The following is a 26,356-nucleotide window of genomic DNA, read 5'->3' as shown; positions in this document are numbered from 1 at the left end:
TACTTAGTGAAGTGGGGGCCCCATAGAGCCAGAAGCTTTGCTTCATATAGTGCAGCAGGGCATAAAATTTCCACCAAAGATAGATTCCGATTTTCCCTTTAGAACTATTTCTGTGCCAGTCCAATTTCCTTCTAGAATACATTATTTATATTTAACAAGTAGTCTTTTGAGGTCTTTCATAAGAGTTCAAATTGACCCACCTCAAAATTGGAATACAAAGCTAGGCAGCCCCCAGCCCTCCTTGAGTTTGGATTCAGTTTGACTGGAGTTCTGTAGCAAGCTTATAACTGACTTTCACATTAGTGTAACCTGCAATGGTGTCAGGGTGGCTATGAGTCAGACACCCCAAAGAATATCTTTAGGTGCAGGCTCTTTTTGTCAAAGGCTTCAAATGGCAAAGTGATCAAGTTTTTCTTGACTGCTGGAAGAATTAAGCAATGAAAATATGTCCACTTAGCTTCACTAAACCTTATTTGGAAAGCAGAACTCTGGGTTTTTTTCAGGTCTTCTTGTTATTGAGAAAACAGTGCTTACTATCCAATATGCTAAGAGCCAATACATTGAGTTGTCACTGGATTTTTGTTTTTGAGAAAAGCTTTATGTTGAAAGTTCACTCCCAAAGACACAGGAGTCCCAAGCCCGAATCTGTCTCCCTCTGCTGGCATCAAGGCAGAATTTCTACTAGAACAGGTACGGGGGGTAGCTTCTGAGGTTAGGAGGTGACTAGCGGACGATAATGGGAGGTCTGGAATGTCCATGGGCATGCCCAGTTATCTCTTCATGCTTCCTCATGGGTCATATGTGTAAATTTGGGGGGAGTTAGTAGGAAACATAGTGGAAATTCAGGCTATGATGTCAGCAAGCTGATTCTGTGCAGAGTCCCATTGGTTCTATTGGTTCAAACCAATTTCAGCTAGTTACTTTATCTCGTAAGTGGAGGGAATTTCAGTGTTTTAGCAAGTTTTTTTTTTTTTTTTTAATTTGCCATCCTGTAAACTCAAGGATTTCTGTTAGTCATTGGCTTAACTTTTTTTTTTTTTGAGTCAGGGTCTTGCTCTGTTGCCCAGGCTGGAGTCCAGTGGCATGATCTCAGCCCACTGCAACCTCCGCTTCCTGGGTTCAAGCCATTCTCCTGCCTCAGCCTCCAGAGTAGCTGGGATTACAGGCATGCACCACCATGCCTGGCTAATTTTTGTATTTTTATTAGAGATGGGGTTTCACCATATTGGCCAGGCTGGTCTCGAACTCCTGACCTCATGATCCACACGGCTTGGCCTCCCAAAGTGCTGAGATTACAGGCGTAAGCCACTGCACCTGGCTGCTTCTTTAACTTTTTGAAGCACAGTCTCAATTATCAGCTACATCTACTAGCAGAGAGATATTACCATTCTAGACAGGAGCACTGAGACAGACACCTCTGTCTTTGCAGCTAACAGCTCATGCAGGGTGAACATTTTGGATATCAGAGTGTAAAGGTTCTCATGATAAAGACTGACCTGCCCTCTGTGGCAAATGGAGAATTCTGTCTCTCTCACACTCTTCTACCTGTCTCCCACCCAGACTGGAATAATCCCCTCCGGCACTTAGGGGACAGGGAAGCACAAACACATACAACAAAATTCTAACTGTAAATTTTGGTGTAGAAACACAAGAAGACATTGAGTTAGCCCCAAAGGCCCCACCTCCATTGTTTTGTGACATTTCTGCTTTCATGGTGAACCCTGCCCAAGCCCTGTCAGTGGAGTTTTGGTATCAGTGAGTACATAGAGAGATTCTCTGCTTATAAGCAAGGCACCAACACCCACATTTCCTTTTAGTTTCTAGCAGCCTGTTGACTGCTTTCAGCAAAACCACAAGAACTTACAGTATTTTCTATTTATCCAAAGTGCTCTATCAGCTTTGGGGACTCCTCATTCTTTCCTACTTTGGCTAGGAGAATGAACATATGAGCACATTTAGACTGCTCCTTTCAATTCTCCCTCTCACACAACAACCTCGCTAACAGGTTGGAGAGTGGAGGGATCTTACTCTCTTACTCAACTCTCATTTGGGTAAGAGAATTTGCTACTTGTTCCAGGAAGCCTTCTCATAAGCCCTGGCCAGGTCTGTGGAGAATCTTTCTACTTTCCTCTTATACCAGGTTATAAGGTTATAGATTTATCAGAATCAATCGCATCATCACCCAAGAGGTCAAAAATGTGAACATTCTTGGATTTTTTTCTATTTGCAAGCCAAAAAATTAAGACTGTCAACTTCATGGATATTAGAAGAAGGCATGAGATTCCTGGGCCTGATGAAAAATATTTGATGATTCATCACACAAATGGAAGCAAGAGCTCCATATCTGCATTTGTTCCCCACGTCCACTCCAAGTGACAGGGATGATCAAAGAGACCCAACTGGATGCTTTCTGCTCAGTAGATTTTGATCACAGCTGAGGAATCTCAAGGTTAAGAAATCCCAGTGCTTTGGCAGGGCGCGGTGGCTCACGCCTGTAATCCCCGCACTTTTGGAGGCCAAGGCGGGCAGATCACGAGGTCAGGAGATCGAGACCATCCTGGCTAACAGGGTGAAACCCCGTCTCTACTAAAAATACAAAAAAAAAAAAAAAAAAAATAGCCGGGTGTGGTGGTAGGCACCTGTAGGCCCAGCTACTCTGGAGGCTGAGGCAGGAGAATGGCATGAACCCAGGAGGCGGAGCTTGCAGTGAGCCGAAATTGTGCCACTGCACTCCAGCCTGGGTGACACAGTGAGACTCCGTCTCAAAAAAAAAAAAAAAGAAAGAAAGAAAAAAAAAAGAAATCCCAGTGCTTTAACATGTGTTTCAAAGAAAACCTTCCAACCGCTGCCTCAGAGAAAGGCATAATCTTTATTAAATTGTCCAGGTATTTATTTGGCCTTTGACCTGAAGATACACATCCTTCAAGTCTGTTTCTTTCATTTAAAAAAATCCTGAAAAAGACACCCCAGAAGAAACGCTTATACAAGATGTGGGAAAATGAAGTGAGAGATCCATGAAGAATTGTCTTCCAAAAGGGAGCAACATTCCCTTACATGTATGAGAATATTGATACAGCCATTATAAAAAACTGTAAGGTGGCTCATCACAATATTAAACTAGAACTACCATATTATCCAGCAAGCCCACTTCTGGGATTATATCCAAAGGAAATAAAATCAGTATCTCAGAGAGACTTCTGCAATCCCAGGTTTATTGCAGCATTTTCCACAATAGCCAAAGACATGGAAACAACCTAAATGCCCATTAATAGATGAATGGATACAGAAATTGTGATACACACACACACACGCAATGAAATATTATTCAGCCATAAAAAAGAATAAAGTCATTTGTGAAAATATGAAGCTGGAGAATATTAAGTAAAATAAGTCAGACACAGAAAGACAAATGTTATATGATCTTACTTACAGATGGAGCTTAAAAACATTGAACTCGTAGAAACAGACTACATAGTGGTTTCCAGGGGCCAGAAGGTAGGGGAAATGGGGAGACATTGCTGAAAAGGTACAAGCTTTCAGTTATAACATGAATAAGTTCTAGCAATCTAATGTACAGCACGGGTGGCAATAGATGTTGTCTCAGTCCCTTCCTGCTGCTTTAACAAAATACCTGACTAGGTAGTTTATACATGACATAAACTCAATTGCTTACAGTTATATAGGCTGGGAAGTGCAAAATCAAGCCATTGGCAGACTGTCTCTGGTGAAGACCTTGGTCTCTGCTTTCAAGATGACATCCTGAATGTTATGTTCACAGACAGCAGAGGGGCAGAAAGGGCAGAACTCACTCCCTCAAGTCCTTTTATGAAGTCATTCATCTCAATGATGAGGGCACAGCCTTTATGACCTCACCACCTCCTAAAGGCCCCCACCTCTTAACACTATTGTTTTGGAGTTTAAAGTTTCAACATGAATTTAGGCGGAGGACAAACTTTTAAGTCACGGCAGATGATATTGATTTTGTAACAATTACCACACAATGTGTATTTGGAGATATCTTGAATATATCCAATATTATCTGTCAACTAATATTTTAAAATTAAACATACAAATAAATAAAATATGAAAATAACTTATCCACTGAGCAAAAAAGGCCCACTGAAGATTTCTGACCAAAACTACCATTGACTCTTTGGTGCTATGGGGCTGCTGAAAACTGAAAGATGAAGAAAATAACAGAATTATACAGTCTTCACAGAAAAGTCAGCTTTGAGGGTGAGATATTAACTTGGGTGAGACAATGACAGGTGACGGCAAATGAAAATTCATTATATTTTGTTAGCTTACTGGAAAAAAATAAAATTACTAGCCATAAAAAAACTCAATTCTGAATAAACTGCAAAATCAAATTTTAAATATACATCCTGATTAAAAAAACAAAAACAGCATCTCTGTGGCCTTAAAATAGAGAAAGATTTCTTAAATAAAACAAAAAACATTTAATATGCTGGGGAAAGAACAAATAAAATTCTATTAAAATTAAGACCTTATCAAAATACAGAATAAATTATATTTTGTTAGCTTACTGGAAAAAATGGAATTCCTAGCCACAAAAACACTCAATTCTGAATGAATTGCAAAATAAAAATTTAAATATACATCCTCATTTAAAAAAATCTCTGTGGCCTTAAGAGAAATATTTCTTAAATAAAACAAAAAATATTTAATATACTGGGAAAAATAACAAAATTTTATTAAAATTAAGAGCTTATTAAAATACAGAAAGAGAGAGACTGAGTGAGAGGGATACCAAAGAAAGGAATCTTATCCAGCTTCATGTAAAAAACCACCATAAATCAAGAAGAAAAAGAGCCCTAAAATAGCGGGAGATGAGCAAAGTAAGTCTTCAAAATAGAGGTTATTCAATAACTAAAAAGTATGCTGAAATGTTCAAGTCTGTTAGTAATCGGAGAAATGTAAATAAAGCCTGAGACCATCACACAGCAACCAGAAGACTAAATGAAAATGACAGAAAATACCATGTGTTGGGCTGGGCGCGGTGGCTCACGCCTGTAATCCCAGCACTTTGGGAGGTCGAGGCAGGCAGATCATGAGGTCAGGAGATCGAGACCATCCTGGCCAACATGGTGAAACCCCATCTCTACTAAAAATACAAAAAATTAGCCGGGTGTGGTGGCGGGCGCCTGTAGTCCCAGCTACTCGGGAGGCTGAGGCAGGAGAATGGCGTGAACCCGGGAGGCGGAGCTTGCAGTGAGCTGAGATCGTGCCACTGCACTCCAGCCTGGGTGACAGAAAGAGACTCCGTCTCAAAAAAAAAAAAAAAAAACCATGTGTTGGCAAGGATGTGGGTACCCTAGGAAATTCACACGTTACTTGTTGGCATGAAAAGTGTTACAAGTAAAAAGTGGTACAATTTTGGAAAACTGGTAATATCACCTACAGCTGAAGAGACGTAAACATACAACACAACAATGTGATTATTACACGTTCCCAACAGAAACTTGTATGTTTCACCAATACCAATACATTTTCTGGAATTTACATAGCAGCCCTGTTCCTAATACCCTCAACTAAAACACATGCATATGTGCATCAGCACGGAGTGATTAATTGTCTGATATTCACATAACAGAATTCAATGCTAAAAAAAAAAAACCAAAACAACATGCAGAATTACCGAAAAACTCAAAACAACCTACTGGATTTTAAAAGCCATGTACAAAAGGGCTCCTGCTGCATGATGTTTATATAAAGTATACAAGAGGAAAGTGACCTATGCTGTTAGAGATCAATATAGTGTCCATCCCTGAGAATAAGTGACTGGGATCACAAGGTGGTATCTGGTGGTATCTTTGGGCTAAAAATGTCGTTCCCCACCCCCCGCTTTTTTTTTTTTAAGATCTAAAAAGCCTCAGACAAAACTGTCCCCAATATTTAAAACTGTATGGTGCTATCCACTTAGGACATGTGCATGTATCTTTAAATATTTTAAATACATGTAAGAATTTTTGTTTTAAGTTGAAGGATGCTAAATAGAGTATTGCTGCCCACAGGGCACAGGTATTAAGTTGCTTGACACTGCGACAGTGTTTAAAAGTAAGCTACAATTTCTAGGTTAAAAACAAAAATAAAACAATATAAATAAATATAATAAATAACTATATATGTAATTATATATATATGAGGGAAAAAGTAGAATTATATTAAAATTTAGTACAAAAGATAAAAAGAAAACAGAGCAGGTATTGTGAACACAGCAATGCAATAAACCCAGTCCCAAATATATCCATTATAATATTCAACAAAATAGACTAATTATTCCTATTAAAGACAAATATTACCTGATTGTATATAGTTGGATAAATTAACCACGAATTACCTAGTACAGTGATATGTTAAATATAATAGACTTTATGGTAAATCATTGTCATTGTAATTACTATTGCTTTTACTTTCTTAATGTGCAATTTTTCAGGGTTACTGCTTGATAGATAAGCATAATCTGGGTGTCACACAGAAAAACAATCACACTGTTATGTCCAGATAATGTATTTATGTATGTGAGTATATACTGTCAGTTTCTTGTAATGTTACTATTTTGTAATTATGTTTACAGTTCTATGGAGATGAGTGAATAAACAGATGAGCACTGAACAAACATATACAACCCATGTACTTCTGAGAAGATTAAGGGATTTTAAAATTACTTATCTAGCTTTGGGAGGCCAAGGCGGGCGGATCACGAAGTCAGGAGATCAAGACCATCCTGGCTAACACGGTGAAACTCCAACTCTACTAAAAATACAAAAAATTAGCTGGGTGTGGTGGCGGGCGCCTGTAGTTCCAGCTACTCAGGAGGCTGAGGCAGGAGAATCGCTTGAACCCGGGAGGTGGAGGTTGCAGTGAGCTGAGATTGCGCCACTGCATTCCAGCCTCGGCAACAGAACGAGACTCCATCTCAAAAAAAAAAAAAAAAGGTCAAATAAAATCCAATACTCTGCACTGACCATTAGTTTCACCCTTAGAAATGTTACTTGATTTTTTTCAATTATTAAAAGGTTTCCAACATGTAAATGTACACCAGTTAAAGTGTCCCTGCAATGTATTCATCACTGTTATGATGAGCAGCCATGTAGTAACTTTCTATTCTTCACAAATCTGTGAGGTAGGTGCTGCCATTATCAGGATGAGAACTTAAACATCGAGAGGGTAAGTCATTTGTCTAAATTCAGACACTGGACAGGAGTAGAGTGGGGACTTGATCCTGTCTGGACTGAAGTCACGGAGTGCCTTTAACTGACATGCTCTATTATGATTGGTGAGTCATCTGCTATTAGATTTCTGGATGTGAGCACATCACATAACTAGTCTTTTCCTTTCTTGCTGTAACAATTGCCTTATAACATTTCGGATTTCTACTCATGTAAAGTTACAGGTTTCAGGTACTATCTCTACCTGGAAACAGACAGTGTAGACCATCTGTGTGATTAAGGGAAAGAGTTCAGAACCCCAGCAACCCACAGTGGAGAAAACCACCTAAGCCTCCAGTGAGGGCTACTAAATCTTGCTGAAGTTAGCGTCCATAAGAAGGTCATTTTGTCTAAGTTCATCAAGCCTTGTGGTCACAGGATTATATCTTTAGAATGCTGGTGAGCAGCCATGCTAACGAAAGCCCCCTTTGGCTAGGAGTTTAGTACTGGGAGGGGTACTGGGAGAGGATAATATAAAGTGATTATTTCCCTTGTCTTTGCTCATCTGCACCTAAATCATGAGGATCTATGGATATGCACCTCATCAGAAGAGTGCACATAACAGCAGCAAGAGAAAAAGCAGCACAGAAAACACAAGGTCACTATGCTTTCCTACACAACAATCACTTGTCAGGCAACTGTCTGAGATACCTAATTCTCCCCAGAGTGGATGTCTCCTTGTACACACATAGGTGTGACATACACACACACAGATATAAGTTGGCTCCGTGTCCCCACCCAAATCTCACCTTGACTTGTAATAATCCCCATGTGTCAAGGGCAAGACCAGGTGGAGGTAACTGAATCATGGGGACGGTTTCCCCCGTGCTGTTCTCATGATAATGAGTGAGTCTCATGAGATCTGATGGTTTTATAAGAATCTGGCATTTTCCCTGCTTGTACTTCTCCTTCCTGCCACCTTGTGAATTTGTGAAGATGCCTTGCTTCCCCTTCACCTTCTGCCAGGACTGTAAGTTTCCTGAGGCCTCCCTACCATGCTGAACTGGGAGTCAATTAAATCTCTTTCCTTTGTAAATTGCCCAGTCTCAGGAATTTCTTCATAGCAGTTCAAGAATGAACTAATAAACTACATATATATGAAATAACACTATATAGTATATAGCACTATAAACTATGCTAGGGTACTCAAATTTCTTTCAATATAGATGCAAAATGTCTCAAAAGATGCTACAAAACTGAATTTACCAATATATAAAAAGACTTACACTTCATTACCAAGAGAGATTTAACCCCCCAAAAAAGCAATGTTGTTTTTGCATCTAAAAGTCAATTTGGCTGGGCACAGTGGCTCACATCTGTAATCCCAACACTTTGAGAGGGCAAGGCAGGAGAATCACTTGAGCCCAGGAGTTTGAGACCAGCTTGGGTGACAAAGTTAGACCCAATTTCTTATTTTAGAAAGTCAATTAATGTGATATACCATGTTAACAGAATAAATTTGAAAAACCACAAGATCATTCCAATAGATGCACAAAAACCATGAGAAAAACTTCAACAACACTTGACAATGAAATATTCAATAATAATGAACAGCAGGAAACTTTCTCAACCTGCTTTAAGGAATTTATTTTAAAAACCCTCAGCTAACATCATACATGATGATAAGACTGGATGCTTTCTTTCTCAGATTAGACACAAGACACTGTTCGATCACAGGTCTCTCTCCTTAAACCAATGTGACCTATGCAAATAGCCAAAAATAATGACAATGTAAAGAACAACAGATGAAAATAATAATTCACGTGAGAATATATAATAAACTTTACATACTTACAAATTGACAGCAACTCTATTAGCAAAGAAAATAGACTCATTTATCAATGGCCAATTAATAACAAAATAATTAAAACTACACAGAAGTTAAACCTACAAATACATTTCACACATCTACTGTAACCCACAAAATTTTTTAAAAATTTTAAAAATATTTTATATTTTAAATATTTAAAAAATATTTTTTATTTTAAATATTTAAAAAATATTTTTTAAAATGGCTATGCAAGAAAAAAGGAAAAGAAATACATTTCAATTTACCCATATAACCAACACACTTTAAAATGGGTAGAAAAAGGAAATTTATTTACCAGCTTAAAAAAGAAGAATACATATTTAACTCTTGTACTACTGCTTGAAGAATACTTACAGAAGTCTTGCCTCAGCTGGGCGTGGTGGCTCACGCCTGTAATCCCAGCACGTTGGGAGGCCGAAGCGGGCGGATCACGAGGTCAGGAGATCGAGACCATCCTGGCTAACACAGTGAAACCCCATCTCTACTAAAAATACAAAAAATTAGCTGGGCATGGTGGCAGGCACCTGTAGTCCCAGCTACTCAGGAGGCTGAGGCAGGAGAATGGCGTGAACCTGGGAGGCAGAGCTTACAGTGAACCGAGATTGTGCCACTGCACGCCAGCCTGGGCGACAAAGTGAGACTCCATCTCAAAAAAAAAAAAAAAAAGTCTCACCTCAATTTTTTTTTTCAAAAGAAGTGAAAATCTATATTCTAGAGAGACTCTTCAAAAATGAGCAACCAATATATTCAATTTATTTATTGCTCCTAAAACATCTCATTCACATAGTGAATTTTCCTGAGAATTGTACTATAATTATTTTCCATAAGGTTTTCCATAATATTTACATTTACAGGATTTATTTCCAGTGGGAGTTTTCACATGACCTTTAAAGTAATTGTTAAAATTCAGAATTTTCTGTATTTCTAGGATTTCAATCTGGTGGGCATTCTTTTATTTACAAGGTCAATCTGGAGTATGTGTTACCATGTGTCTCTGAGTGAGTTATAGGATAAATGAAGGCATTCTCACATTCGATACCTTCATAAAGTTTTTCTCTAGAATGAGTTATGTTATACCATCAAATACCACTGGAACAACTGCAGGCCTTACCACATTTTAAACATTCATACGGATTTTCTTCAGTGAGTCCTTTCAAGTTTTCAAAAAGAAATGGAAAAATTGAATGCTTTACCTTATTGCTTATAGTCATAGGGTTTATCTCCAGTTTGATTCCTTTCATGTATTTGAGGAAATCTGGGAAAATTAAGTACTTTCCTACACCTTACATTCACAGTTTCTCTCAAGTATGTGACTGTTCATGTTTTTGACAAAAACTGTAGTGATTAAAGCCTTTACATTTTTTTACATTTATAGGGCTTTTCTCCAGTATGAGTTTTTTTATGCTTCCAAAGGGTACTAGCACGACTAAAGGCTTTGCCACATTTCTGACATTCATAGGGTTTCTCTCCAGTATGAGTCCTTTCATGGTCACGAAGGGAACTGGAACATCTGAAGCCTTTACCACAATTGTTACATACATAGGGTTTCTGTGCAATATGAGTTTTCTCGTGTTTCTGAAGGGAACTGGCGTATCTGAAGGCTTTCCCACATTGCTTACATGGATAGGGTTCTTCACCAGCATGAGCCTTTATATGTCCTTGCAAGGAACTGAGACAACTGAAAGCTTTGCCACATTCCATGCACACATAAGGTTTCTCTCCAGTGTGAGTTCTTTCATGGTAGTGAAGGCAATTGGAGTAACGGAAGGCTTTCCCACAGTGCTTACATTCATAGGGTTTCTCTCCAGTATGAGTTCTTTCATGGTCACGAAGGTGACTGGAACGACTGAAGGCTTTCCCACATTGCTTACATTCATAGCGTTTTTCTCCAGTGTGAATCCTTTTATGTCTATTAAGAGAACGGGAAAAACCTAAGGCTTTCCCACATTCCATACATTCATAGGGTTTCTCTCCAGTGTGATTTCTCTGATGTATCTGAAATGAACTGGGAATATTAAAAACTTTCTCACATATTGTACAACCATAATGTCCATTTCCAGTGTGCATTACTGTGTCTCTGTGAACCCTTGTGACAGAAAGGGAAGTTTTCTGACATTGTTTACATGTACATGGCTTCTTTCCGCATTCCTCACACCCATATGGGTTGTTTCCAGAATGAGATATGATGTGCCTATGAAGGGATGAATGACGTATGAAGAATTTTTCACACACAATGCATTCATGTGGTTTTACTCTAGCAGGAATTTTTTTGTTCAGATTAAAATTTGGCATCTGGAGGTTTTTCTACACTGACTTATTTAATTTTACACAGTATGTCTATCATATGACTTCTACAAAAAATGACAACCCCATCATTAATGGTTTATTAGTTATTTTCTTTTATTACTAAGTCTGAACTTACACTGCTACCAATATCAGAGAAAGTGCAGGTTTTCTAACATAAACAAATTGAACATAAATGGATTGATTAGTCTACAACATGGCTCCCTCCCCTATAGCTATTAACAATACAGTAATATTCTCATATGCAGTTTCTTAGTATTGAATACAGTTGGGGTATTTACTCCCTTCAAATTTCATGCTGAAATTTGATCCTCATGTTGGAGGTGTGACCTGGTGTGAGGTGCTTGGGTCATGGGAGCAGATTCCACATAAGTGGCACTGTTGTGGTAATGAGTGACTTCTCGCTCTATTAGTTCCTGAAAGATCCGATTGTTAAAAAAAAAAAAAAAAAGGTCGGGCATGGTGGCTCACGCCTGTAATCCCAGCACTTTGGGAGGCCAAGGTGGGCAGATCACTTGAGGTCAGGAGTTCAAGACCAGCCTGGCCAACATGGTGAAATGCTGTCTCTACTAAAAATACAAAAATTAGCTGGGTGTGGTGGCGTGTTCCTGTAATCCCAGCTACTTGGGAGACTGAGTCCGGAGAATCACTTGAACCCGGGAGGCAGAGGTTGCAGTGAGCCAAGATTGCACCACTGCACTCCAGTCTGGATACCAGAGAGAGACTCCATCTCAAACAAAACAAAACAAAACAAAAAAACGCCAAAAACTTTGGCACTTCCTTTCTCTCTCTCTTGCTCCTTCTCTCCCCATGTGACATGTCAGCTCCCCTTCCCCTTCTGCCATGACTGGAAGCTCTCTGAGGTCCTCATCAGAAGCAGATGCTGGCTTTATGCTTCTGATAAAGCCTGCAGAACCATTAGCCAAATAAAACTCTTCCTTATAAATTACTCAGCCTAGGTATTCCTTTATAGCAATGCAAGTAGACTAAAACAATACTGTTTTCAAGTGAACTATTTTGCAAACATTTAACATCCATGTTACATTGAAGTATATATTTTTGGTAAAAACTTTGAGAATAAATTGATGTTGTCTTAATTTATTTTGTTTGCTTGGTTTTTTTTTTCCCCCGAGATGGTGTTTTGCTCTTGTTTCCCTGGCTGGAGTGCAATGGCACAACCTCGGCTCATTGCAACCTCCACCTCCCAGGTTCAAGCAATTCTCCTGCCTCAGCCTCCCAAACAGCAGGGATTACAGGCATGCACCATCACACTGGGTTAATTTTGTATTTTTAGTAGAGATGGGTTTTTGCCGTGTTGGTCAGGCTGGTCTCAAACTCCTGACCTCAGGTGATCCGCCCACCTCAGCATCCCAAAGTGCTGGGATTACAGGTGTGAGCCACCATGCCTGGCCTTGTTTGCTTTAAACTTATGATTATATACTACAATTGACCCCAAGGGGGACTGCTTCCTCTTGTGAGTGCAAATTACCTTAGATTTCTTGAAGAATTTTTGTACTGATCTTCAATGCTCTGGTCTTCCCCTTTGTTTCCTAAAATGTAGACCCAGAAATATATTACAAATTATTTGAAATTATAGAAAAATTACTAGACTCTAGGTGCTATGTTGGGGATATGGTTTGTACCCACCAAAATGAATGCTGTAATTTGGTCATCAATATGGCAACATTGTTTGTGTTATGGGTACAGATTCCTTATTAATAGATTAATGTCCTTGCTTGGGAATGCATGTTTTCTCTTACTCTTGCAAGACTGAATTAGTTGCCAGAGGGCAGGTTGTTATAAAAGCAAGTTTAGCTCCCAAGAATTGCTCTTATTTTCTTGCTGTGATCCCTTTGCACATGCCCACTCGCTTCTGCTTCATGCCCTGAGCTGAAGTAGCATCAGGTCCTTACCAGATGCAACCTTGGACTTTCTAGCCACTAGAATCATAAGCCAATATAAAATTATTTTTGTAAATTACCCAGGATCAGGTATTCTGTTATCACAATTAAAAAATAGACTAAGAAACAAGAGTCATTGCACACTGGGTCCATGCCTCATTCACTCATCAAAGTGTTCCCTTTGTACATTCCAAATCATGGAATGACATTGAAAACCATGAAACACTTACTTTCTGATTGACTAAGTGAAGAAATACTGTGATTCTTACCTATGGAAGCCAGATTCCTGAAGGTTTCCTGCATCACGTCTCTATAGAGATTCTTCTGGGAAGGATCCAACAAAGCCCACTCCTCCTGGGTGAAGTTCACAGCCACATCCTCAAAGGCAACCGAGTTCTAAAATATTCCACATTTTTGTAGAGGATGGATGAGACTGAAAGCACTGGAAATCTGTAGTCAATTTATAAGATGTTCACCTGATTCTGTGGTGAACATTTATTCCACTATTTGGTCACTAGAACTATGACTCTGTCTACACTTACTTTCTCCCACATAGCAGTTCTTTTTTTTTTTTTTTTTTTTTTTTGAGACGGAGTCTCACTCTGTTGCCAGGCTGGAGTGCAGTGGCATCGTCTCAGCTCACTGCAATCTTCGCCTCGCAGGCTCAAGTGATTCTCCTGCCTCTGCCTCTCAAGTAGCTGGGACTACAGGCACACGTCACTATGCCCAGCTAATTTTTGTATTTTTAGTAGAGACGGGATTTCACCATGTTGGCCAGGATGGCCTCGATCTCTTGACCTCGTGATCTGCCTGTCTTGGCCTCCCAAAGTGCTGGGATTACAGGCGTGAGCCACCGCGCCCGGCCAGCAGTTCTTATGCTAAAGTTGAACTGTTCAGCAAGGCAGCAGCAGAGAAGGAACACCCTTCTTGTTGGTGGGTCCAGGGAGTAATATTTGCTGTTATGATTTTTCTTTATAGCATATACCTGCAGTACATATCATAACAAAGTCTTACTATCTGGTGTGCATAAGAGAGTTAATATGAGCCGTCACAAGACTACTTACCCTTAGAAATACCTGCTACAAAGTTCAACCTTTGCTGGTATGAGGGAACTTACATTTTAAGAGGCATCCCAACAACCTAAGTGATAAAAGTAGCTCACTGTTGCTAAATAGTTTATCTAAACAATCTGGTATTTGCTGAACCCCTGTTTTCCTTCCAAAAGTCTATTATTTTGTTTTATTGTAGCAGTGGTGCCTAGGGGGATCAGCCTCAATAAACAAACAAAAACACACTCTGAGCACTGAGTATCTGATGAGCTTCCCTGGTAGACAATATTTCATATATGATGTCACAACTTTTTAATTGGGAAATTGAGCCCAATCCACGTGGTTACACAAAGAGAAAATGTGTAGAAGCTTATAAGTGGTTCACTCAAGCCCAAATTTAATCAAGAGGTAATTAACACTAATAATCAATATTCAATAATCCAAAAATAATTATTTTACAATTTCTACTGAAAAATGTCAAAGCAGAATAGAATAAGTGAAAAGGCATGCATTCAAAGAAAAAAACTCAATGTCATCTAGATGTCACCTCTTACAAATGATATTTATGTAAAATTTCATAGATGCCTGAAACAGACTTTCTAGCAGTTCAGCAGAAACTACTTTTCAAAACCTACAGAAATAACAAACGCCTAACAACCGTCAAAGTCTTCTGAATAACAGTGTGATGGTTTGCCTAATACACATCAATGATTTTCAAATATAATATTCAGGGCAGTGTAGTATAAGCAGAGAGATAAAGAACTAGGCCAAGAGAAAGGCATATAGTCTTTAATGAGCTGGAATTGATATGGAAAGCTGACTAATAACAGATGAGGCATTGTAGGATAGTGAAGGAAGTATCAAGCACTTTAAACATGGAACAAAGCTAACCAGTATTTAATTGGGAAAAAAATGAATTGCATTGACCTCTATTAGTTGGACAATAATCAATTTGTCATATATTCAAACGTAAAAAGTATAAATAGACCACTTGCAGAAGTCACAGACAAGGTTTTTTTTGACATATGAATAGGAGAAAAGGAGCAAACAATAGAGACTGACAAATTCAAATATATTAAAATTAGGAGAATTAAAAGACAAAAAACAGTAAAATAAAAATCTGCAATACATGCAATATAAAAGAAATTAGTGTGCACAGTAAAAATGAATGAAAACATGATTAAAAAATGGGAAAAAAAAAAGCAAAAGATACATAACAAGAAAAAAGACCATTTATGGAAAGAGATCCATTTTCTTGGTAATAAAACAGCCAAATAATATGGCATATTACTATAATAATAGTAAATAATAGTTCACATTCTTTAGAAGAACAAAAATTAGAGAATCTCAAGTGGTGATTACCACACCAAATAAATACGCAGAAATGAAGGCCAAGGCAGTGGATATACTCCATTGCTATTTCCAGTAATTTGAACTTTACCACAATCTACAGTCAAGTAATTTTTCTCTAATGTCCAGAAAATTTATTGTGCATTATCAGAGTTTATATTCAGCATTCTTAAGGAAAAGAAATTCCAACCATGAATTTCCCATCCAGCCAAAAGAAGCTTCATAATCATTTTCAGACAAGCAACTACTAAGAGAATTTGTTCCCACTAGATCTGCCTTATAAGAGGTCCTAAAGGGAGTGCGAAATATGGAAAGATCATTAACAGCCACCACAAAAACACACTTAAGTACATAGACCAGTGACACTATAAAGCAACCATAGAAACAAGTCTGCATAATAACTAGCTAACGACACAATAACAAGATCAAATCTACACATATAAATAGTAACTTTGAATGTAAATGGGCTAAATGCCCCAATTAAAAGGCAAAATGACAAGCTGGATAGAGAAACAAAACCCAATCGTATGCTGTCTTCAAGAGACCCATCTCACATGCAATGACGCCCACACATTCAAAGTAAAGAGATAGAGAAAAATCTACAACACAAATGGAAAACAGAAAAAAGTAAATCTAGGAGCAATAGGCCATACCATATAGCCTACGTGTGTGGTATATTATGCCATCTAGGTTTGCGTAAGTACACGCTATTATGTTCTCACTATAAAACTGCCTAACAACACATTAAGCAATGTATGACTGTATATCTTTACTTATATATAAAATATATTAACCCTTGGCAAAAAAAAAAAAAAAAAAAAAAGCAGGGATTAGTCAAATTTCAGATAAAACAGACTTTAAACCAAAAACAAAAAAAGACACGGGTATTACATATTGGTAAAAGGTTCAATCCAACAAGCAGACCTAACTATCCTAAATACGTATGCACCCAACACAAGAGCACTCAGATTTATACAGCAAATTCTTACACACCTACAAAGAGACTTAACCACAGAGTTAACAGTGGGAGGCTTCAATGCCCCACTGATGGTATTAGATCATAAAGGCAGAAAACTAACACAGATATTTGAGATCTGAACTCAACACTTCACCAAATGGACCTAATGGACACCTACAGAACTCTTCACCAAAAAAACAACAGAATATACATTCTTCTCAGCTGCACATGGCACATACTCTAAAATCAACCACACATTCAGCCATAAAACAATCCTCAACAAATCAAAAGAAAAAAATGAAATTAAGGTAGAAACCAAGAAATTATTTGAAACTAATAAGAACAAACATACAAGAATCTCTGGAACACTGCTAAGGCAATGTTAAGAGGAAATTTTATAGCACTAAATGCCCACTTCAAAAACTTTGAAAAGATCTCAAATTAGCAACCTAACATTACACTTAGAGGAACTAAAGAAACAAGAGCAGACCAACCCCAAAGCTAGCAGAAGACAAAAAAACCAAAATCAGAGATAAATTGAAGAAAAGAGAGAGAAAAAAAAGCAAAAGATCAACAACTTCAGGAGTCAATTTTTTGAAATAAGATAGATTGCTAGCTAGACTAATAAAGAAAAGGAGAGAAGATCCATATAAACACAATCAGAAGTGACAAAAAGGGTATTACCACCAGACTCACAGAAACTAAAAAAAAAAAAAAATCCCTCAGAGGCTATTATTACAAACATCTCTATGCATACAGGCTAGAAAACCTAGAAAAACGAATACATTCCTGGAAACAAAAAACCTCCCAAGATTGAACCAGGAAGAAATGGAATCCCTGAACAGAAAAATGAGCTCTGAAATTTAATCAGTAATAATAAACCTATCAAACAGAAAAGCCAGGACCAGATGGTTTCACAGCTAAATTCTACCAGATGTATTAAGAAGAGCTGGTACCATTCCTTCTGAAACTATTCTAAGAAACTAAAGAGGAGAAACTCCTTAACTCATTCTATGACAGCCAGCGTCATCCTGGCAGGCATACAACACATGGCAGGCATACAACAACGAAAAAGAAAACTTCAGGCCAATATCCTTGATGAACATAGATGAAAAATCCACAGATGTAAAATACTAGCAAACCAAATCCAGCACACACCAAAAACCTATTCCACCACCATGATTAAGTAGGCATTATCCCTTGGATGTAACAGTTCAATATATACAAGTCAATATATGTGATTCACAACATAAACAAAACTAAAAACAAAAAAACAACATGATCATCTCAATAGATGCAAAAAAAAGCTTTAAATAAATTTCAACATCCCTTCATGTTAAAAACCCTCAACAAACTAGGCATCGGAGAAACATACTTCAAAATAATAAGAGCTATCTATGAAAAACCCACAGCCAACATCATAGTGAATAGGCAACAGCTGGAAACATTCCTCTTGAGAACTGGAACAAGACAAGGATGCCCTCTTTTACCACTCCTATTAACATACTACTGAAATAAAATGCATCCAAATAGGAAGGCAGGAAATCAAACTTCTGTTTGCAAATGATATGATCCTATACCCCCCAAAACCCCACAGTCTCTGTTGAAAAGCTCCTGATAAACAACTTTAGCACAGTTTCAGGACAGAAAATAAATGTACAAAAATTAGGAGCATTTCTATACACGAATAATATCCGTGCAGAGAGCCAAATCAGGAAGGCAATCCCATTCACAATAGCCACAAAAAGAATAAAATATCTAGGAATATAGCTAACCAGGAGATGAAAGATCTCTACAATGAGTTACAAGATGCTGCTGGGAAAAAAAAAAAAAACAAACAAACAGAGATGATACAAATGAATGGAAAAACATTCCATGCTCATTGATAGGAAGAATTAATATTGCTAAAATGGTCCAACTACCCAAAGCAATTTAGATTCAATGCTATTCCTATCAAACTACCAATTACATTGTTCACCAAATTAGATAAAACTATTTTAAAATTCATGTGGAACCAATAAAGATCCCACATAGCCAAGCAAGAAGAACAAAGTTTGGAGGCATCATATTAACCAACTTCAAACTATACTACAAAGCTACTGTAACCAAAACAGCATGGTAATGGTATAAAAACAGACAGACTGATGGAGCAGAATGGAAAGCCCAGAAATAATGCCACACACCTACGACCATCTGATTTTTTTTTTTTTTTCTTGAGACGGAGTCTTGCTCTGTCACCCAGGCTGGAGTGCAGTGGCACAATCTCGGCTCACTGCAAGCTCCGCTGCCCCGGTTCACGCCATTCTCCTGCCTCAGCCTCCCGAGTAGCTGTGACTACAGGCGCCCACCACCCCGCCCTGCTAATTTTTTGTATTTTTAGTAGAGACAGGGTTTCACTGTGTTAGCCAGGATGGTCTCGATCTCCTGACCTCATGATCCACCTGCCTCAGCCTCCCAAAGTGCTGGGATTACAGGCGTGAGCCACTGCGCCTGGCCAACCATCTGATTTTTGACAAAATCAACAAAAACAAATAATGAGGAAAGGACTTCCTATTCGATAAATGGTGCTAGGATAACTGGCTAGCCACATGCAGAAGATTGAAACTGGACCCCTTCCTTACACCATATACAAATATAAACTTTAGATGCATTAAAGACTTAAATGTAAAAATTTAAAGATAAAAAAACCCTGGAAGATAACCTAGGAAATACCATTCTGGACATAGGACCTGGCAAGTATTTCATGATGAAGAGCCCAAAGCGACTGCCACAGAAGAAAAAGTTGACAAATGGGACATAATTAAACTAAAGAACTTCTTCACAGCAAAACAAACTAACAGGATTAAACAGAGAACCTACAAAGTGAGAGAAAATATCTGCAAACTATGCATCTAACAAGGGTCTAATATCCAGAATCTGTAAGAAACTTAAATAAATTAACAAGCAAAGAGGAAACAAGAATGAAACATTAAAAAGTGGGCAAAGGACATGAACACTTTTCAAAAGATATACAAACATGAGAAAAATGAACATTATCACTCATCACTAAAGAAATGCAAATTAAAACCACGATGAGATACCATCTTATACCAGTCATAATGCTGTTACTAAAAATTCAAAAAATAGCCTGGGCAGGGTGGTTCATGCCTGTAATCCCAGCAGTTCAGGAGGTTGAGGCAGGAGGATTATTTCAGTCCAGGAGTTCGAGACCAGCTTGGACAATATAGTGAGACATTGTCTCTAAGAAAGAATAAAAAAAGTAGCCGGGCCTGTTAGCACATGCCCATAGTCCCAGCTACTCGTGAGGCTGAGGTGGGATGACTGCTTGAGCCCAGGAGGCAGAGGCTGCAGTAAGCCAAAATCGTGCCACTGCACTCCAGCCTGGGTGACAGAGCAAGACACTGCCTCAAAAAAATAATAAAGTGAAAACAAAACAAAACAAAACCAGGTGCTGGTAAGCTTGTGGAGAAAAGGGAATGCTTATACACTGCTGGTGGGAATTCAATTCACTCATTTTGGAAAGCAGTGTGGTGATTTCTCAAAGAAATTAAAACAGAACTCCCATTCAACCTAGCAATCCCATTTATTGAGTATATATCCGAAGAAATAGAAATCATTCTACCATAAAGAAATATGCATGCATAGGTTCACTGTAGCATTATTCACAAATGTGTATATACCACATTTTCTTTGTCCAGTCTACTGTTGATGGGCATTTAGGTTGATTCCATGTATTTGCTATTGTGTACATGTACCCCTGAACCTAAAATAAACATTTACAAAACAAGCAGAATACATATACAATAAGAGTAAAACACATATAAAAGAAATCTGTGTCTTAAATCTTATGTAAAAAGTCTCTAAGGGCGCACCAGCAAGTTGGATAACATTGATGAGGTGAACAAATGTCTAGAAACACACAGTGTACCAAGAATGAATCATGAAGAATTAGAAAATCTAAACAGACTCACAGTTATATGACATTGATGTAGTAATCAGAACCCCTAAATTGGACAGATACTACAACAAGCTACAAATGTTCTTTATAACTATTAATGCAGAAATCCTCACTTAAATACCAACAAACCATATGTAGCATCATACTAACCCAGAAATCCTCACTTAAGTACTTAACCCAGAAATCCTCACTTAAGTACTAACGCACAAATCCTCACTTAAGTACTCACAAGCCATATTTAGCAGCACAGTAAGGATTATACACCAAAACCAAGTGAGATTTATCCCTAAAATAAAATGGTTCAATATATGAAAAATCAATCAGTGTAATGTATGACATTAGCAAAATGACTGAAATATCGTAGCTATTGCAACTGATGCAGGAAAAGTATTTGGCAAATTATTAAGACCCACTCATGATAAAAATACACAATAAACTAGGACTACAAGGAAACTACAGTATGAAAAACCAGCACTAACATCACCATCAATGCTGAAATACCAAAACAAACAAGCAAAAAAACCCTTTTCTCTCAAGATCAGGAAAGAGCAGTAGAGAACCTCTGCTTTTATCACTCCCATTCAACACAGTATTGGAAATCCTGGCCACAGTGATCGGGCAAGGTTGCTGTACAGATTTAGCATTAATGTGCCAAATGCAGGCAACAGAAAACAGCACAGACTTACCCACTCTAACAAATTCTTCACCCTGCAGGAAACAAACTGATGTTTTGGTTAATTTTTGTAATTCACCAATTTATGTACCACACTTTTGTGTGTGGAAATGTATTCACTTTCTGTAACCATAAAGGAAGAGAGATTTTTCCTATTTCTCTTCCCTGGTAGCACTCCTGATTAAAAGCCCTAGAATTTCATTTGAAACTACCCAAAAGAAGAGACGAGACCTCAGAAAGTTACCACATACGCTCAGGGGAATGAAAATAAAATATATCAAAAAAACTCTTCTAAACATTGGCTTGGGCAAAGAACTCATGACCAAGAACCCAAAAGCAAATGCACAAAAACAAAAATAAACAAATGGCACCTAATTAAATTAAAAAGCTTCTGCACAGCAAAAGAAATAATCAGCAGAGTAAACAGACAACCCACAGAGTGGGAGAAAATCTTCACAAACTATGCATCCTACAAAGGACTAATATCCAGAATTCACAAAAAACTCAAATCAGCAAGAAAAAATTCCATCAAAAAAGTAGGCAAAGGACATGAATAGTTCTCAAAAGAAGATATACAAATAGCCAACAAATATGAAAAAATGCTCAACATCACTATCAGGGAAATGCAAATTAAAACCATAATGAGATACCACCTTACTCCTGTAAGAATGGCCATAATCATAAAATAAAAAACAATAGATGCTGGGATGCTGGAGTGGATGTGGTGAACAGGGAACACTTCTACACTGCTGATGGGAGTGTCAACTAGTACAACCGCCACGGAAAACAGTATGAAGATTCCTTAAAGAACTAAAAGTAGAACTACCATTCAATCCAGCAGTGCCACTACTGGGTATGTACCCAAAGGAAAAGAAGTCATTATATGAAAAAAACACGGCTGGGCATGGTGGCTCATGCCTGTAATCCCAGCACTTTGGGAGGCTGAGGCAGGTGGATAACCTGACGTCAGGAGTTCGATACCAGCCTGGCCAACATGGCAAAACCCCATCTCTACTAAAAATACAAAAAAAATTTAGCTGGGCGTGATGGTGCATGCCTGCAGTCCCAGCTACTTGGGAGGCGAAGGCATGAGAATCCCTTGAACCCAGGCGACGGAAGGTTGTAGTGAGCCAAGATCGTGCCACTGCACTACAGCCTGGGTGACAGAGTGAGACTCTGTCTCAATTAAAAAACAAACAAACAAAAACACTTGCACACGCATGTTAACAGTAGCACAATTTGCCACTGCAAAAATACGAAACAAACCTAAAATGCCCATCAACCAATGAGGGGATAAAGAAAATGTGGTGGAATACTACTCAGCCATAAAAAGGAATGAAATAATGGGCTTTGCAGCAACTTGGATGGAAACGGAGGCATTATTCTAAGTGAAGTAACTCAGGAATGGAAAACCAAGTATTCTATGTTCTCACTTATAAGTGGGTGCTAGGCTATGAGGTTACAAAGGCATAAGAATGATATAATGGACCTTGGTGATTTGGGGGCAAGGGTGGGAGGGGGTGAGACTTCATATTGGGTACAGCATACACTGATCAGGTGACAGGACCAAAATCTCAGAAATCACCACTAGAGAGCTTATCCTTGTAACCAAAAACCACCTGCTACCCCAAATGTATTGATATAACATTAAAAATGTTTTTAATTAAAAAACTAAATATATATAAAGTGGATTTAAAATATCTACATATATTTAAAATATCCACTTCTTTCTTTGCCTCTTTGTAAATATTTTATCTTTAAAGCTCTATTGATGAAATACATTTTATGTTTACCTAAGGCACCAATAAATGAACAAAGTTTTGCAAGAGGACAGCCCAGGGAGCAGCGCTAACTGGAACACAGATATGTTTGACTCACATGTCAAGTAAGACCATCTCTCAAACAGGAGAGTCCCTGGTCCCCGGTCTCCTCATTGGAGACTAGGTACTCAAGGACCAACTTCCCAGTGCACTGCACTGTGGCCCATTGTGTGCCTAAGGTGCAGTTTGCTTGGCAGGTTTTTGTGTCATCTTCCTGGGAAGAAATTTTCTTGTTCTTTAAGGTTGTTTTTCTCCCTTCACAAGTGTGAAAGAATCCAGAGGGCAGGAATCATTTCTGTCTCTCCCTCAAAATACCAGCATTGGATTGGATGACACCAGTGTCTCTCCCAGTGTCCCCACTGTGTCCTCCCACCCCATCCTGCTCAGGGAAGTACTCAATGCCCACGCTCCCCAGAAACCTGTGCCGTGTCCCCACTGTGCCCCAAATGCATTTTGCTTTTCAGGTTCCTGCCTCACTGCGGGGCGGGGTTTCCTTGTACTTTGGAATAGCTGTTCTCCCTTCACAAGTATGAGACAATCCAGAGGGCAGAAATTCTTTCTTCCCTCAATACCAGTATGTGACTAGCTGACCAGCATTTTGTCTCTAAGGAGTGATAACGGGGGTAAGAGAAAAAAAAAAAAAATCTAAGTCCCAATGGATTAGCTTTTTAGAGGAAGAGTATAGAAGAGTATCCCAGGAGACTCCTCTCGGTCCCAGGGGATTCATGCCATCCAGCTGCTCCTCTGAGAGGCTCCACCCCTAAACCTCACCTTGTCTTCTGGGAGAAGAGGACCCAACAGCTGACATTCACTATGACACTCCAAGAGACATGGCCAGTGTGGGCACATTAGGTCATCCTCAAACAGTTTTGAACCCAGGACCCAGAAAAGACAAGAGGGTGGCTGAGGACACATCACCACGTGAAGGTTCCAAAGGGAAACCTCCATCCAAAGACGTTTGTGAGTGTGCCTAGGGAAGACAAAAGGAGGAGAGGTACAAAGAATTTTTTATAGTGGACTAGATCAGGTGATTATTCTCTGTTTTCACGAGAAATGTTCAGAAACAGCTCCTCACTGCTCAGTGAAAACATGATAAACAATTACAATACTGCATCTGGTTCAAATGCACAATAAAGAACAAATAATAATGTTGTAAATTGGAGAGGGGAAGTTGGAGTTTGAGAGTATGAGGAAGAAACTGGAAATTCAGAATTTTACTGCAAGTTCTAGAAGAGTTAGGCTGGGGAATACGGTCATGGATTTGAGACCCTGCTTGCCTTACATTTGGAAAATGCAGGGGAAACCAGTACCCTTGTGGAAATAATTAAATAGGAAGAAATTAGACTGAAGTTGTAGCAGGACAAGCTGCAGACAAAACCCCTCAGACACCAAGTTAAAGAAGGAAGGGCTTTATTCCACCGGAAGCTTTGGCAAGACTCACGTCTCCAAAAACCGAGCTCCCCAAGTGAGCAATTCCTGTCCCTTTTAAGGGCTTACAGCTCTAAGGGGGTCCGCGTGAGAGGGTCGTGATCGATTGAGCAAGCAGGGGGTACATAACTGGGGGCTGCATGCACCGTCATCAGAACAGAACAGAACAGGACAGGGATTTTCACAGTGCTTTTCCATACAATGTCTGGAATCTATAGATAACATAACTGATTAGGTCAAGGGTCAATCTGTAACCAGGCCCAGGGCGCGGCGCCGGGCTGTCTGCCTGTGGATTTCATTTCTGCCTTTTAGTTTTTACTTCTTCTTTCTTTGGAGGCAGAAATTGGGCCTAAGACCATATGAGGGGTGGTCTCCTCCCTTAAGTGATGATGGTGCCCTGAGTTCCTCACCAAGAAAACCTAAAGGTACTCCATGCCTTTCTTGTAATTAACTTGAAGGGAAAGAAAACTTGACCAACCCCAAATCAGCAATTTACCTCTGATTACGTAACCAGGAACCATCCACCTAAATAATCCGAATAACAGAACTACATAATTATAACCAATTAGTTATTAAACTGGGGTTGCTTTGGGCTGGGCGGGGTAATCCCAGCACTTCGGGAGGTTGAGACCAAGAGTTCAAGACCAGCCTGGGCAACACAGGGAGACACACCCCCGCCCCACCCGATCATTAAAATAAAAAATAAATAAATTTGGTTTGCTTCCTTAGACACTTTATAGAAGCCTTTCCATCAAGCCCGTCCGGTGGCCCACAAACCAAAAACCGTGGCTGGGTGCTCCCCTACTCATGAATCGCTGTTTGCTCAAACTCTGTAACGCTTTAATTAAACCTCAGTTTAATTTTTAACAGGATTAAGGAGGGACTGGAAACGCCAGTGGCCACAGCTCCTCGCAGGCGGGAGCCCGCACACCGCGCTGGGCCTCCCCCGAGGCGCCTCGGGTCTCACTGCAGGATCCCGAGGAGCCGCGGGGCTGCGGGCGCGGGCCGGGGAGGGAAGCTGATTCGGGCAGGACGGAAGTCGCCATGGAGACACGGGACGGGGGGACGGGAGCCCGGGGTGCCGCTGCCCGCCCAGCCCTGCCGGGCGCCAGAAAGGACCGAGGGCCGCGCCGCGCCAGCAGGGACCCGGGTCCGGGGCCGCCACAGCCCCTTCCCTTCTCCAGACCCCCGGCGGCGCAACTCACCATTTCCCAGCTTCCGGGGTGTCCCGACATCCTCCCTGCGAATCCCCCAGTACATGCAGGTCACAGGAGGGCCCCGGCTGCGGCAGAGCCTCCTGAACCGCCGAGAGAGAAGTTCGAGAAGCGCAGCGGCTACTGACCGAGACACGCACGTGCGGACACGAGAGACAAAGGCCGGGCACACCCGGAAGCCGCCTCGGGTTTTCTAGCGGAGCGCCCGATTAGGCAGTCCCCGCCCCGGTGCCCCTGATTGGGTAGGGCCTCAGGCCCCGCCCCCTCAGACTCTCAGTGACAGGTAACAGCTCCCGCGCGTGTCTGAATGAGGCAGCGTTTTGGCTACAGCTCTTCTCCGGGAGGGCTGTCCCAACCTTGCCTAGGGGACATTCACTTATACACACTTAACCTTGTAAACAATGTTACATTCATTTGTGAATAATATATATGATATTTAAAATAGGAAACAATATAATAATAATTCTTTTAAAATTTCAGACTTATTAACCTTCATGGCCTCTGGTCTTCTGAGGAAGCAGTCCGAGGAGCCCGAGTGTTGAAACGGGAAGCAATCCTCCAAGGCAGCGATTTCCACAGAAATCACGTGTGACCCACAGGTGTCATTTTAAAATTTCTAGTAGCAACAGAAAAGAGGAATAAACAGGTAAAATTGATTG

General features: G+C 39.6%; 1 protein-coding gene across 5 annotated transcripts in view; it reads right to left on the bottom strand.

Moving 5' to 3' along the window:
- The window catches only part of ZNF124 (zinc finger protein 124), a 34,027-nt gene extending 8,080 nt beyond the window's left edge, over positions 1-25,947 (bottom strand). Inside the window, exons 1-5 of one of the 5 annotated variants that reach the window (XM_063809295.1) lie at positions 25,689-25,859; positions 23,827-24,025; positions 13,517-13,643; positions 12,836-12,896; positions 9,776-11,047 (exon numbers count right to left, since the gene is read on the bottom strand). In XM_063809295.1, the coding sequence (XP_063665365.1) occupies positions 10,396-11,047; positions 12,836-12,896; positions 13,517-13,643; positions 23,827-24,003 (1,017 nt within the window). In that variant the 5' untranslated portion in view covers positions 24,004-24,025; positions 25,689-25,859 and the 3' untranslated portion in view covers positions 9,776-10,395. Of the gene's footprint in view, positions 1-9,775; positions 11,234-12,835; positions 12,897-13,516; positions 13,644-23,826; positions 24,097-25,688 lie in introns of those variants that run through there. The other 4 variants (XM_016942212.4, XM_016942200.4, XM_054675024.2 and 1 more) reach the window with 4 other exon arrangements.
- Positions 25,948-26,356: the final 409 nt, after the last annotated feature.

This window comes from Pan troglodytes, chromosome 1, assembly GCF_028858775.2.
Source record: "Pan troglodytes isolate AG18354 chromosome 1, NHGRI_mPanTro3-v2.0_pri, whole genome shotgun sequence".
Lineage (NCBI taxonomy): Eukaryota > Metazoa > Chordata > Mammalia > Primates > Hominidae > Pan > Pan troglodytes.
This window is presented reverse-complemented; position numbering and strand designations above follow the sequence as displayed.